Here is a 13,077-nt window from a genome sequence, read left to right as displayed (position 1 = left end):
TACCTGTGCGGAGCAGTACGCGGCCCTAAGGGAGAATGGACGAGATCAGAGGTGGCGAGGGGCGGGCACCAGGGAGGGGATGCGGGCGGAAGCGTGGGCCAATCTTGCCGATGCAAAATGCATCGGGGGCAGTGTGGGCCCCCTTCCCGATGGACTGGAAAAAATGGGGCGTGAACCGAGCGCGGAGGCTGGCTGGCCTGCCTGCCTTTGCTGGCCTGCCTGCTGGTCTCTGCTGTTGGTTGCGCGTGTGAGTGTGGGCGCAGGCGCAGCCGTGCGTGTTGGTCTCGGCCCGCCGCCGCCGCCGCCCCCAGCAAACGCTCCTACGACCACGATCACCACGACGACTACCACCACCACCCACTCACCATCTTGCCTACGTATCGCCACTCGGCTGGGCCAAGCGGCCAGCTATCGAATCTTTTGCAGCCGCGGATCCAAGCTCGTAGCATCCACTCGCCTCCAGAGCTCGGCGATACCCACTCACCCTCTTCCTACCGAGCGCACCTGACCCACCTGGCGACATCATGGACGGCCTCGGCATCCAGGCAGCGCAGCCCAACGCACTCGCGAATGGCGCAACTACGACGAGCTTCGACACACCAACCCCATCCGCCGCAGCAGTGCCGCATCGGCAGCACGACGAGCCAGCACAGCAGCACTCCAACTCGGCGTCAGCTCCTGCACCAAACGGCACCGCCGAGTCCGAGCAGAACCAGGATCTTTGGAGCAGCATCCTCAACAGCGTCAAGAGTAAAAAGGCCATCGTCACAAAGAACGTCATCCTCCTAGGTGGGTGCCGCCCCTCGATCGGGCATCAGCGCCGCTGTCGGCGTTTTCAGCCTGCTCACCTCCCTCTGCCCCGTTTCCCTTCCTTCCCTCGCTCACATCAGGAGAGCCACAGACCGGCAAGAGCACGCTGCTGTCGTCGCTGGCGTCTGCTTCTCCATCGGGCCTGATATCGTCCTCGGCCGCAGGAGCGTCAGCAGCGAGAACACCGCTGGTCGGTTCAGGCGATGACAAGGACGCGGCGGCCACCGTCGCAGCGACGTCGAGGGACAAGCTGTCGGAAAGGAGCGCCGGCGATCTTGGCCTGGGATACAGCTACTTTGAGGTGGCCGACGAAAAGGACAAGGATGGTGAGTGGGCCGAGGTTGCGCTGGTCGTAGTACGGTGCGGATGACGCTGGCCGGCAGACCGATCTGCCTGCGGTGGTCCTACGAACGAAGCTGACCCGGTCCCTGCTCCTCTCCTGCTTTGCTCATTGCTCCTCCGCTCGTTGCAGAGGTCGTCGCACGGGTTGGCGTCCACACGCTGCCCTCGTCCGACCCCGCCTACACCTCGCTGCTGCCCTTTGCCCTGCCAGCGCCGATAGGGTTGACGACGGCAGAGCAGGCCTCGTCGTCCATGGCCGCATTGGCAGCGGCTGTCTCGGCAGGCGTCACCGCCGGCTCCGGCCGCGTCAACGGCCTCTTCCAGCCCCATGCGTCCATCGATGCGCTCCAAGACTCGCTGGTGCTCATCACGCTGGACTGGGAGCAGCCATGGACCTTTCTCGACCAGCTGCGCAACTGGCTCGAAGTCCTTCGCGAGCTCGTCGACAGCGCCAGCGGCGGGTCCCTGAGCAAGCGGTCCCACGAGGTGCAGAAGTGGAGCCGGACGCAGGTGGCACTCGACGAGATGCGGGAACGATGTGAGTGCCGCTGCTTCTGCCGATGGAGGCCTGCTTTGCAGACAGCCTGGCGCTACGACATCGTCTGACACTATCCAACATCCATCGCTTGCCTCGCCATGTCCATCGGCCATTCTCCAGTGGAGGCCTACTTGCGGCACTACGTCGAGCCACAGCCGAGCGGCGACGCCTCGACAACCAACGGCATCGAAGGTATCGGGACGACGACGATCTTGCCGCCGCCCTCGTCGATGCTCAGCGCAGCGCTTCAAGACGACGAAGTTCTGCCGCTCACCGACGGCATGCTCACCGAGAACTGGGGCGTGCCCATCGTCGTCACCTGCACCAAGGCCGACCTGATCGCCAAGCTGGAGCGCGAAAAGGACTTCAAGGAGGAGCAGTTCGACTACATTCAGCAGGTGCTGCGGACCGTCTGCATGAAGTACGGCGCCGCCCTCTTCTTCACCAGCCACACGCGGCCCCAGTCGTTCGACATCCTCCGCTCCTACATCCTCCACCGCCTCTTTACGCCGCACCTGGCGGCTCCGGGAGCAGCGGCGCAGGCCAACGGCGCGGCCGCCACCGACGGCAAGGCGGGCACCTCTGCGGCAGGAGCAGCGACGATCGGCGCGGCCGGCGGCTCGACCGAGTTCAAGTTTCCCTACCGGGCCATCACCACCGACAGGGACACGCTGCTCGTGCCCAGCGGATGGGACTCGTGGGGCAAGATCCGTGCGCTCCGCGACGGCTTCGACTGCAAGGGCATGGCGCGGGGCTGGGAGTACGACTGCGAGTTTGAGCGGCTGCGGCGGGCGCGGAGGCTGCCCAAGGGCGACAAGGACGCAGAGGACCAGCTGGACAAGGAGATCGAGCGGGATGCCGAGGATCGCGTGCGGAGCGCCGTCAAGCTGTACGAGGACATAGTCGCCGACTACGAGGCCGGCCCTCCGCCGCACATCCTCGCAAGCCGCGTCAAGCAGCCGGACGAGCAGGACTTTCTCGGGCAGCACTACGCCACGCTCCAAAAGGACCCAGATCCAAGGTTCAAGTTCGCCAAGCAGAACGCCCAGCTCGCCGCCGCTACGTCCGCAGCCGATGGCGCACGCGGCAACGGCGCAGAGGCCACGTCGCCCGCGGCCGAGCAGGACGGTCCGGGAATGCACATGGGCGTGGGCCCGATGGCCGGGTCAGGGCTCAGCCTACCGGGCATCGATCGTTTGCTGTCGGAGCGCGCGGCGTCGATGGAGGACGGCTTTTCCTCGAGCTCGACGGGAGCCAATGCGTCTTCGAGCTCGGCGTCGTCGAGGCCTGCGCGCGTCGCCGGACCGTCTCGGCGCGACACTGCTTCGGGCAGGGACGGCATCAGCTCGAGCAGCGCGAGCGCCCGAAAGGATGCGGCGTCGCTGCTGGCGGGCATCTCGACGGGCGGCGGTGGATCGGCGGCCGACATTGGCAGCCCTACAGGAGGCGGCGCGGGGCTGGGAGGCCGCTCGTCGAGCAGCCGACCGACGAGCCCGGCGCTAGCGGGGGGCAGCGCGTCGCCGAGCCTGGGCGACATCAACGATCCGAACAACCCCAAGCAGAGCGAGGTGCTCCACACGTTTTTCCAGAGCCGTGAGTGGTCCCGAGGCCGTCGGCTGCCCCTGGGCCGGAGCGGAGCGCTGCGCAGTGCTGTCCACGCCGCTGACCATCTCGGCGCAACGCTCTCGTCTTTTCCCTTGTTCTCTCCTCGTATGGTCGCGGTGATGCAGTGCTCAAGGAAAAGGGACCGTCTGGGTCGTCGATGCGCATGCTGGGACGGGATCTGCGGCCGTCGCGCTCGCAGCGCAGCGGCGGGAGCGGGACGGGCGGGCAGGGTACGCCGGCCAAGGAGAGGGGAGGCGGCTCGAGCGAGCGCGGCTGAGATGCAGAGTCGTCGAGTGCGACAAACGAGATTGCCACAGAGCTGTGTGGGGCGTTTAGACCATTTGCGTGCGTGCGTGCGTGCGTGTGTGTCTGCAACGATGTCGTCGAGGCCTGCGGAAGCGGCCTGGCCACCTGCGCTGGAGAAGAAGAGGGTGGTCAAGTGCGGGTGCGCGGCGGCCAGTGGGCTTCAGACCACGCGGAGATGGAGAAGGCCTGCAGCGGTAGCGCGAGCGGGCGGCGGGCCAGCGGGCGTGCGGGCGAGCGAGCGAGCGACGGCGGCGAGCTGTGCACCAGCGCGAGAGGAGGGTATCGAGGAGGAGTGCCGAGCGAACAGGGCCGAGATCAGAGGTCCTTCTTCTCCCGGCTGGATATCGTCGCCGTAGTCCCCTCTGCCTTCGCCTCCTTGCTGTCCTGCGGCATCTCTTGGATCTTGAGCGCACTCGGCGGTAGATTCTCGAGCTCGTGCAGGAACCTGTCATGATAGGACGGGCGGTCGGCGAGGAGGGCTAGGAGGTCAGTCGGGACTGCTTGGTGGGCGAGTTGAGCTGGAGTGGTCGGCGGTCCGGCCTGGCTGACGTCCGCCAATGGACAAGTGGGCGAGCAGGCGGGCGAACGAGGGCAGGCAAGCGACCGAATGGGCAAGCGACCGAGCGGGCGAGCGACCATACGGGCGAGCGACCATACGGGCGAGCGACGGAGAGGGCAAGCGACCGAGCGGGCAAGCGAACATACTGGCAAGCGACCAAACGGGCGGTCGGACGGTCGAGCGAGCGAGCGAAGACGGGCAAGCAAAGACGGACGAGCGAGGGCATGGTACGTACCAGTTGACGCCGGCATAGAGACCGACGCTGAGGACGAGCAGGGCGATGACGTGCGGGTTGCCGCTCGAGAGGAAGAGGAGCGCGAGGAGCGAGACAAAGAGGCCGTAGAAGGAAAAGTTCATGATGCGCTGCGTCGTCGTGTTGAGGCCCGGCTGGAAGAGCGAGGCGAAGATGGCGTCCATCACCGTTCCCCCTTGTCCCTGCCCTGCCTCATCGATGCTGGCGCCCGCGCCCTCAGCCGCGGATGGCGGCTCGACGGGGGGCCGTGGATCGGATGAGGATGGTGCCGACATCGTGGTTGGCGGGAGGTGATGATGCGTTGAGTGGTGCGACGGGTGCGACGGGTGCGACAGGTGCGACAGGTGCGACGGGTGCGACGGATATGGAATGGCAAAGGGATGGAGGCGGAGGTAGTGGTTGTGTGGTGAGGTGCGTCGAGCGGTCGAGTTGGAGCTGGGTTAGGTGGAGATGGGGGGTGGCGGTGTGAGAAGAAGAAGCACGGCGGGGCGTGCGTGTGTGCGTGTGTGTGTGTGTGTGTGTGTGCTGCTGAGTGTTGGTCGTCTGCTCCACAGTGTTGGGCTCGCCTTCAAAGGACTGATGCAAGACGCCTTCAAAGGCTAGGACTGATGCAGGACCCTTTGAAAGGACTGATGCAGGACCCTCTCGCCTCTGCCCGCTTTCCAGGCCCTGATGAGCGCTCAACGCGCAGCCTGTGTGGTTTTCCGATAGGCCTGATGTCGAGCCTCGTCATTTTCCAGCAGACTGATGCATCAGCCCTTTGAAACAGAGCTAGTAGTGTGCTGGCTGATGGCTATGTGTGTGCAGTGCAGCTTTGGCATGACATGTGCAAGGTGACATCCATCTCATCAGGTCAAGGCCATCTTGTGCCATTGAGTCAAGTGGCTGAGTCAAGTGGCTGAGTCAAGTGACTGAATCAAGTCATTGACCTCTGGCTCAGGTCTTGGAGGTCAGCTTCCAAGTCAAGCCATCTGGCTGGGTGACAGGAGGTCAAGCGGTACGGGTGAGGGTGTGGCGGATGAGGCCTGCAGGCTCGTTGCGATAATATTACATGACATGTGTCGGAATCATAGAAGACGTGAGGGAAGGAGGGAAGGGTACCTAGTGGGTGTCTTCCTCCTTAACGGGGTGGGCGGTAGTCTCGCGGGCAGGCTCCGAGTCCGGCTCTGAGTTGGGAGTGGGGACAGGCTGGGGGGCGCTGCCGGTCTGAGGAGCGCTGCCAGTCTGGGGAGCGCTGCCAGTCTGAGGAGCGCCGCCCTGCTGCACCAAAAAAAGAAAAGGGAAATGGATTTTTTGTTAGGACCCAGGTCAAAATACGGCGTGCTCGCCAGGTAAATTGAACGCAACTTCAACGGTCACATGGCCAAATTAACAGCCCAGACACGTATCCGCAAGACTCCTCTAGCAACAGCAAGCTTGGTGCAGCAAAGGGCCTCTGCCGTCAGCCTAGGCCTGTAGCACCAGCCTGCATCTGCTGTAGGCTGCAGCCAAACACACATGAGCACTTTTAACAGCACCCTCAAGTTTCACCCCAGGATGACCCAAGACATCAACAGGGTCTTGGAGATCTCTGCAGCCATAGTCGTGATCAACAGCAGCAATGAGCAGTTGCAGCAAAGGATAAGCATGGGGATGAAGCTGAGGTGACACACCTTGTGTCCAGGCACATTGCTTGCTGTGCTGCCAACAACAGCAGGCTGATGCAGCTGGTGAGGCCTTGCTTGTTCTGAGCAGCCCTGTCTGCCTGTTTGGTATCCAAGAGACTGATGATGGTGGTGCTGGCCAAATGTACATCATCCACAAAGCCCATCTAGCCGTCCCAGTCTTGCTGCTGTACACAACAGCAACAAGGAAGCACCTTGCTCATGTACTTGAAACATGCACTGCACACACAATGCAGTCCAGGGCATCTGTTTTGCTGCCCAGTCACATGTTTTTGTACTTCACCTCAACAGACATGCTGGCAGGCTCATGCACCAGCTCAGCTGATGCAGCAGCACACAGCTTGCAAGGGGCAGTGCATCAGCTCTGCTGTTGCCTCTCGGTTTGCAACCTTGACTGAAGCGTGAGCGCAAGCCTGCTTGCACTCAAGCCGCTTGTCGACCGTGATGGCCGGTCCTGCTTGGCTGATGACGGCCCAATGCCGAGAGGGTCTCCCCCTGTCAATACCGTCCGACGAGCGCACCCGCTCGAGACGCTGCAACATGGCAACGACTCCACCCATCCTGGGCCCTGCGGTATCTCCTACAACCACCAGGGTCGATCCAAACAAGAGGCAGAACAAGTGGCAAGCAGCGTTGCCTCGAGCAGCTGTGGTGCAAGCAGTCTCGGCGTCGTACCACTGTCGCACAGACAGACGGTCGGGATGAACCCCCTCCCTCTGCCTCCCTCCGCCGCCATGGTACATACCAGCTCACTGAGCCGCGCGCTGACCGCCGTCGTCGCTCCATCCAGGTCAAGAGCTCAAGTGTCCATTGAGGATTGGCGCCAAGGGGATGCTGATGTGCGAGATATGTACAGATGCGGGCAATCGCGCGTCTCACCGCGTCTCCTCCGCCCCCTCTTCTTTTACCACCCCTCGTCGTCTATCTACTCTCCCTAGCAGCCGGTCAGCTTATTCTTGGGAATCTTTGCCTTGTCAAACACGGTGATGTTGGGGTTAAAGTAGATGTCCTTGTTGCGCTGGATGTAGTCGTAGGTCGGGTAGTCGTCCGGGTCGCACGTCACTCGGTCCGGCCGGCCGTCGAGCTGGTAGACGCGCACGTAGTCGACCTCCATCTTGCCCGGGAACGGCATGTTGTCCCAGTCCGGCTGCTGGAAGCTCTGCGAGATGGCCACGTTCATCACGAGCGACTGTGTTGCCAGAGGGGAGGGAGGAACGGCCGAGGAGGTCAGTGTACTGTGTCGGAGCGGATGGCGGCCGGGTAGCGATTGGGCCTCGTCGCCGGCCGCCTGCTCACCATGGCCTCGCGCGGGATGAGGCGCTGTCCGATGTCGAGCTCCGGGACGGGGCCGATGGCGTTGCCATAGACGGTCCACGTCGGCTTGCCGTCCATGATCCAGGTCGCGTAGGCGCCCTTGCCGTCGCCGTTCCAGTCCGGCTCCCACTGCACGCCAAACGTCGTGTACTCGCTGGGCTCGCTCAGCTGGTACGCCTTGTCCGGCACCAGGCTGAGCGCCGAGATCGACTCCTGGATCGGGCCTGCGAACGGGAGCAATGCGAGCACGTCGGTTCAGCATCGAGGAAGATCTTTGGGCATGACGGGCCCACCTCGCAAGCGAGCGCGTCGATCCGCCCGCCCGACCGGCCGTCAGGTTGTCCCGCCGGCGTCTCGGCGCTCACTCACCTCCGGTGTAGTCGTTCTGCTTGGTCTGCTCGGTGTCGTAGATCTCGACGTTGACGCCCGTCTTGTTCCCGTAGTAGTAGTCGACGTCGAACGGAGCCATCTGGAGCGACTGCGATGACTGGCCGCGCTTCTCTGCCAGGTTGATGTTGGCCTCGAGGATGTCGAGCTCGGGCGACGAGCGGCCAACGTTGTTGTTGGGTCCCGGGTGGTCTTCTCCGGGGCAGGTGCACGACGGGAAGCGCATGCCGGGCATCCACGAGAGGTCATAGTTGTACTGGTACGAGTACTGGCCGTGGGCGTTCTTCGCCTTGGCGGGGCCCGTCTTGTTGAGGTAGGTCTGGTTGGGCAGGATGCCCGTGTCGCACGAGTCGTAGCTGTACGGCCACATGCCCTCGTTGGTGCCACCGTAGCCTGTGGTGTCGGAAAAGGAGGGAAGCGCGCTCAGCATCCGAATCAGCATGCCGCTCTGCCTCGCGGCGGCAGAGTCGTACCTCTGCACGCGCGGTGCGGCGCGGCGGCGGAGGCCGCCCTTGATGAGCGATGAACGTTGGACTCACCGGGCCGACCGAGATTGCCCTGGGTCCAGAGACCGGGCCAGTAGCCTGCGACGTCGTGCCTACCGGGCAGCTTGACGGAAAACTCGACGTAGCCGCCCTGGAAGCAGACCTTGTTCCACGATTGGACCATACCGGAGCGGAAGTTCTTTTGGTTCTTTTCGTACTCGTCGAGGGTGATGACGAGGGCGCCGCCAGTGGTGTTGACCGCCTCGGGCGAGTACCACTCGTAGTCTGCGGGGGTGTGCGGAGGGACCAAGCAATGTTGGAGAGCGTGAGCAGTCAGCGGAGGCGGCGGCTGCGATGGCGAAGGGCGAGCCAGGGCTCTGTGGCGCGCACGATGACCCTCTACGCACCTCCGGTTCCCCAGTACCAGATGTCGACTGCCTCAAAGTAGGGGTCCTCGCCCGGCCAGAAGGTCCTTCCCTCCTGCTCGAACTCGTCGCTAAAGACGAGGTGCCACTTTGAGCCGTCGGGGGCATAGGTGCGCTTGTAGAAGCTGGGGTCCGTGTCCGGGTCGATGAGGCCGCGCTGTGCGACGTTCGACTGGCGCTGCGGAGCGTTGGTGTCGGGCTTGGTGCTGAAGATCTTCTCGACGTTTGCGATGACGGGGTAGCCGAGGAAGAGCATGAGGAGGGCGAGGGCGATGAGGCCGAGGGTGGCAATGTTGAGGAAGCCGCGGAGATGGAAGAAGCCCTGGACAAACGAGTAGCGCTCGTCCTTGTAGGGGCTCGAGTGGAGGTAGTCGTCCTCTTCGTCGTAGTCCTTGTAGAGCTGGGTGGCATCGACGCTGTACTCTTCGGATGCCGAGTGGTGGGATGCCGAGTAGGCCTCTGAGCCGGTGGGCGTGTTGAGGCCGCTGTGGGCGCCCATGTTGGTGCCTGGCACTCGGCCGTAGCTCATGGTCGAGACGGGCAGGCTACACGCGGCGGCGGCAGATCAGGGAAAGTGGTGGTGAGAGTCCGAGTCGGGAATCGAGGGAGGGGAGGGAGGGGAGGGTGGTGGTGTGGGTGGTGGTGTCGGTGGTGATGGTGTCGGTGGTGGTCCAGGGAGAGATCCGATAGAGAACGGTGGTCTACAGAGAGCGAGAGGGCCGGGTCGAATGGGAAAAGGAAAGTCGGCGGCAAGGCAGGACGCGGTGCGGCGGTAGATTGGCGGCAGTGGTGGTGGCAGCGGTGGTGGTGGTGATGGTGCAGCAGAGACGACCAGAGAGAGAGAGGGTGCGGCAGAAGCTGAGGCAGGGAGAGGCTGGGCTCAGAGCCGTGGGTAGCGGGTCCGCTGTCGCTCGCTCCCTGCGCCTGGCTGGCCAGGTGGCCCTCTCTGCTTGACTCGGCGATGGAACCGCAACTTCGATACGTAGGCCGACGGCCATTAATGGGCGCAGAGCTTGTCGACCGTCGGCCGGCCGGCGGGGCGGAGCGGGCGGTGACGGCGGCATCAAGAGACCCAACCGGCCCATACGCATTCTTGAACCGCCCTACCACCGGCACCGGCACCGGCACCGGCACCAGCACCAGCGCCAGCGCCAGCACCGGCCTCTGAACCGCAGTAGTCACAGACCGCCCTGCCGTTGAGCCTGGCCTCTCCGCAGCACGTCTCGATCGCGGCCCTTCCGAGCGAGACTACTGACCTCGAAGAGGTGGAGCAATCCGGCCCCTCCGAGAGCGCATCGGCATGGAACCGCCAGCTGACGGCTCGATTCCGATACCGATTCCACAGAGACGGCACCAAACTGGGCCGCCGACGTTGGTGCACCTGGCCCGGCCTGCGCTGCCAACGCTGCGCCGCCGATTCGTATGCGTGGTTGAGAAATTCGCTGCGCTCGGTGCAAGGCCTTGCATGCAACACGCCCAAAGAGGCCCGAGCCCTGACCGGACTTGGCTGCCTGGCTGCCTGGCCCCCCTGAGCCAGGCTGGAACCCTGCATCAAACAATCGGCGCTCCGCCCCCGGGCCATGTCAGCCGCGCAGGGGTCGGTTGCTCCCCTAGCCTGCTGGCAGTCTCATTCGATGTCAGAGGCTATGCTCCATCGAGGCCCACCTACCTCTTCTTCGGTGAACGGCCTGTCCGGGAGAACAGCGTTGCGCCGCATGGCGTGTGCCGTACAGTACGTGGATCGAGAGGGCAAGCAAGGCAAGAGCGAGTGTGCGAGAGGGCGAGGCCGGCCTCTGCGGCGTCCTGGCCACGCAACGGAGAATTTTGTCGCTTTGGCCCGAAAATGCTGCTCAACTTGCAAACCGGCGCAGGCTGGGTTTAACCGCGTGCGTGCGTGCCTCGGCGTCCCGGCGGCGCGCCCGTGCCTCGCTAGCCCTAGCGGCCTGCCTCGGTGGGAGGCCTGAGGCCTGAGGCCGGTCGCCCTTGGAAATTTCCAACTGGACTTGATAGCGGTGCTTGCCCGCAGGGATGCAGGAAATTCGCGGCGATCTTTGCGCAATCGCCCGGCCAGGCCCCGGACCACCAGCGGCAACGCCAATGCGCCGGCAAGGGGCAGGCAGGCAGGCTGGGCTGGCAGGGCTGGCTGGGCTGGCTGGGCTGGCTGGGCTGGCATCCGCACCCTGGCCGCCGGGCGACCTCAAACCGCCGCCGCCAACCGCCGCACCACGCCCGCACAACCGTAGCTTCGTTTGGTCGTGTGTGTTATTTTCGTCGCACACGCACCGCCAAAGGTCGTTCGCTTGCTTGATCGTCCTGGCAGCCGGGCTTGGCTGCGGTCTGGGCTGCCCAGCCAAGGGGCCGGATGCTGCGCTGTCGTGCGATACACCACGTTTGCGGGACGAGCGGACCCTCTCGCTCCCTCCTCCCTCCTCCCGCTCCCTCCTCCCTCCTCCCGCTCCCTCGCTCTCCGTCAGCGCTTCTGATTGCATCGACCACCACCACCATCACCATCTCACCCGGGCCCGTCCCTCGATCTACACTTCCATCCTCGCCCGACCCGCCTCGGTTGCCACGTAGCATCCTCACCGCCTTCTCCTTCCCCTTCTGCTGGCGGACTGCTTGACCGTCATCCACCCCTCGCGCCAACCAATCCTTACCACCTCGGTCCAGGCACACACCCACATCGACGTACGACCGATGCTCGCTCCCACCCGCACCATCGCACTCGGCCTGCTGGCATTCGCCCTCTGCTGCGTACAGCGCGCGGCAGCAGTGGTGCAGGACTGGCAGCTCATCGACACCTCAAACTCAAACGAGCTCGTCGGCACCTGGTCCAGCGGCTCCCATCAGGTCCTCACCGGGCTGGTGCGTCCCTGGCCTCCTTCATTCGGGCCCCGTCGTCTCTCAGCTTGGCGCAGCTTGCTCACTCTCTTTGCCTCCCCGTTTTCTCCCTCCTCTGCCGTCTCCTCCCGCCCCTCCCGATCGCAGGGCTTCTTCTGGCCCGCCAACCGCACCTTTACACCACCGCCCGCTCGCGGCATCTCGTATAGCTTCAGCGCAGACGGCTTCTGGGAGCAGAGCATGTACCTCGCACAGCCTAATCGTGAGTCGCCGCCGTCCTCGTTCCTCTGCTCCTCTCTGTCTTGGTGTGCCGCCGCGCTCACCGCTGTCTCTTCGCCTGCGCCGCCTCCGCTCTCCGGCACTCCATCGCTGCCCAATCAACCCCTTCTTCGCTCTCGCCTCTCGACTCGTACGCCCTCTCCTCCCCGCGCAGCCCGCAAGCCACAGTGCGTCGGCTCGCAGCTCATCTGGCAGCACGGCACGTACGAGGTCCTCTCCAACGGCACCCTCATCCTCACGCCCTTCTGGCACGAGGGCGCCCAGCTCGTCTCCTCGAGCTGCTCGGGGGGTAACACGACCGAGCTGGCCTACAACGAGTGAGTGACGCTGCTAGGCCGTCGATCGACGACCCACCGTTCTCCGGTACTGCCAGAGAATCGCTCGTCCTCTGACTCGCCATCGACATCCTCCCCCCTCTCGTCTCTTCTAACTCGGCAGGCGCGAGATCTGGGCGACAGCCGAGGTGTGGTACGAGCAGGTGATGGGCGTCCCCGTCAAGTCGCTGCGCCTCACCGACCCGTGGGGTAACCGCCGCACCAACATGAACCTCGTCTACCGCCCTCCGCAGATGCTGCCCACGGAGAAGCTCTACGTTTCGGTGAGTCGGCCCGCCTGCGCGCTCCATCGATCCGCCCTTTGGTCCGGATCCCTGCCGAGACGGTGTGTTGACTCTTTCCGGCCGATTCTCTGCCCAATGTCGATCCTCGACGCCTCGTGTCCTCTGCAGGTGTACGGCTTGTGAAGCGGAGCAGGTCCTTGACACGGTCGCTGCTCGAGCGCCGCCTTCACCCCTCGGATCGGACCCCAAGCAGCCTTGCACCGGCATCGACGGCATCACCGCACGCTCTCCGACATCGTTGCTGGCCCGCGTTAGCCTTAATGTACATAGACCCCCGCGCTCCCCCTCATTAGAACCTTGGACAATCTCCACCACCATCACGCACGCACGCACGCAGCTGCCAAGGATCTCGTACGCGGCCGACGCCACTCTTGGCGTCCGCGTCCTGTTGGATCCCATCGCATCGCATGGCATCGACCGTCAGTCGGGGCCGAGGTGAGACCGACACAGAGTAGAGTGGAGCATGTCTGCGCACGGCCTCGTCGGATGGCTCGGCGCGGCGCTACAGGCAGCGAACTGCGCTTCGTGGCGAGCGAGACGCAAAGACCGGCCTTCACTTCGGCTCCGCGTGGAACTGGTATGGGAATGGAAGCGGAGGTGCGTAGAGGAAGGTGCGGCGGTCCTTCGGCGAGACGCACAGCTGAGGCGGC

At 64.3% G+C, this 13,077-nt stretch overlaps 4 protein-coding genes across 4 annotated transcripts; 2 read left to right on the top strand and 2 right to left on the bottom strand.

The window, feature by feature from the left end:
- Positions 1–524: 524 nt before the first annotated feature.
- Positions 525–3,572, top strand: PFL1_02158 (uncharacterized protein; the record flags this gene model as incomplete). The annotated part of the gene is made up of 5 exons (XM_007879672.1): positions 525–789; positions 891–1,136; positions 1,283–1,690; positions 1,811–3,283; positions 3,421–3,572. 5 exons carry the CDS (start codon positions 525–527, stop codon positions 3,570–3,572), a joined length of 2,544 nt encoding a protein of 847 aa, XP_007877863.1.
- A 344-nt stretch (positions 3,573–3,916) lies between these two features.
- Positions 3,917–4,688, bottom strand: PFL1_02157 (uncharacterized protein; the record flags this gene model as incomplete). The annotated part of the gene is made up of 2 exons (XM_007879671.1): positions 3,917–4,046; positions 4,396–4,688. The coding sequence occupies 2 exons, from the start codon at positions 4,686–4,688 to the stop codon at positions 3,917–3,919; spliced, it is 423 nt and encodes a 140-aa protein (XP_007877862.1).
- A 2,323-nt stretch (positions 4,689–7,011) lies between these two features.
- On the bottom strand, positions 7,012–9,217 carry PFL1_02156 (uncharacterized protein; the record flags this gene model as incomplete). The annotated part of the gene is made up of 5 exons (XM_007879670.1): positions 7,012–7,266; positions 7,374–7,615; positions 7,761–8,171; positions 8,318–8,548; positions 8,671–9,217. 5 exons carry the CDS (start codon positions 9,215–9,217, stop codon positions 7,012–7,014), a joined length of 1,686 nt encoding a protein of 561 aa, XP_007877861.1.
- Positions 9,218–11,385: 2,168 nt separating this feature from the next.
- Positions 11,386–12,550, top strand: PFL1_02155 (uncharacterized protein; the record flags this gene model as incomplete). The annotated part of the gene is made up of 5 exons (XM_007879669.1): positions 11,386–11,553; positions 11,677–11,791; positions 11,963–12,125; positions 12,247–12,406; positions 12,536–12,550. The coding sequence occupies 5 exons, from the start codon at positions 11,386–11,388 to the stop codon at positions 12,548–12,550; spliced, it is 621 nt and encodes a 206-aa protein (XP_007877860.1).
- Between the last annotated feature and the right edge of the window lie 527 nt (positions 12,551–13,077).

Source organism: Pseudozyma flocculosa, assembly GCF_000417875.1.
Source record: "Pseudozyma flocculosa PF-1 unplaced genomic scaffold scaffold00006, whole genome shotgun sequence".
In the NCBI taxonomy this organism is placed as follows: Eukaryota; Fungi; Basidiomycota; class Ustilaginomycetes; order Ustilaginales; family Ustilaginaceae; genus Pseudozyma; species Pseudozyma flocculosa.
The sequence above is the reverse complement of the archived record's forward strand: the minus strand, read 5'-3'. Positions and strand labels throughout refer to the sequence as shown.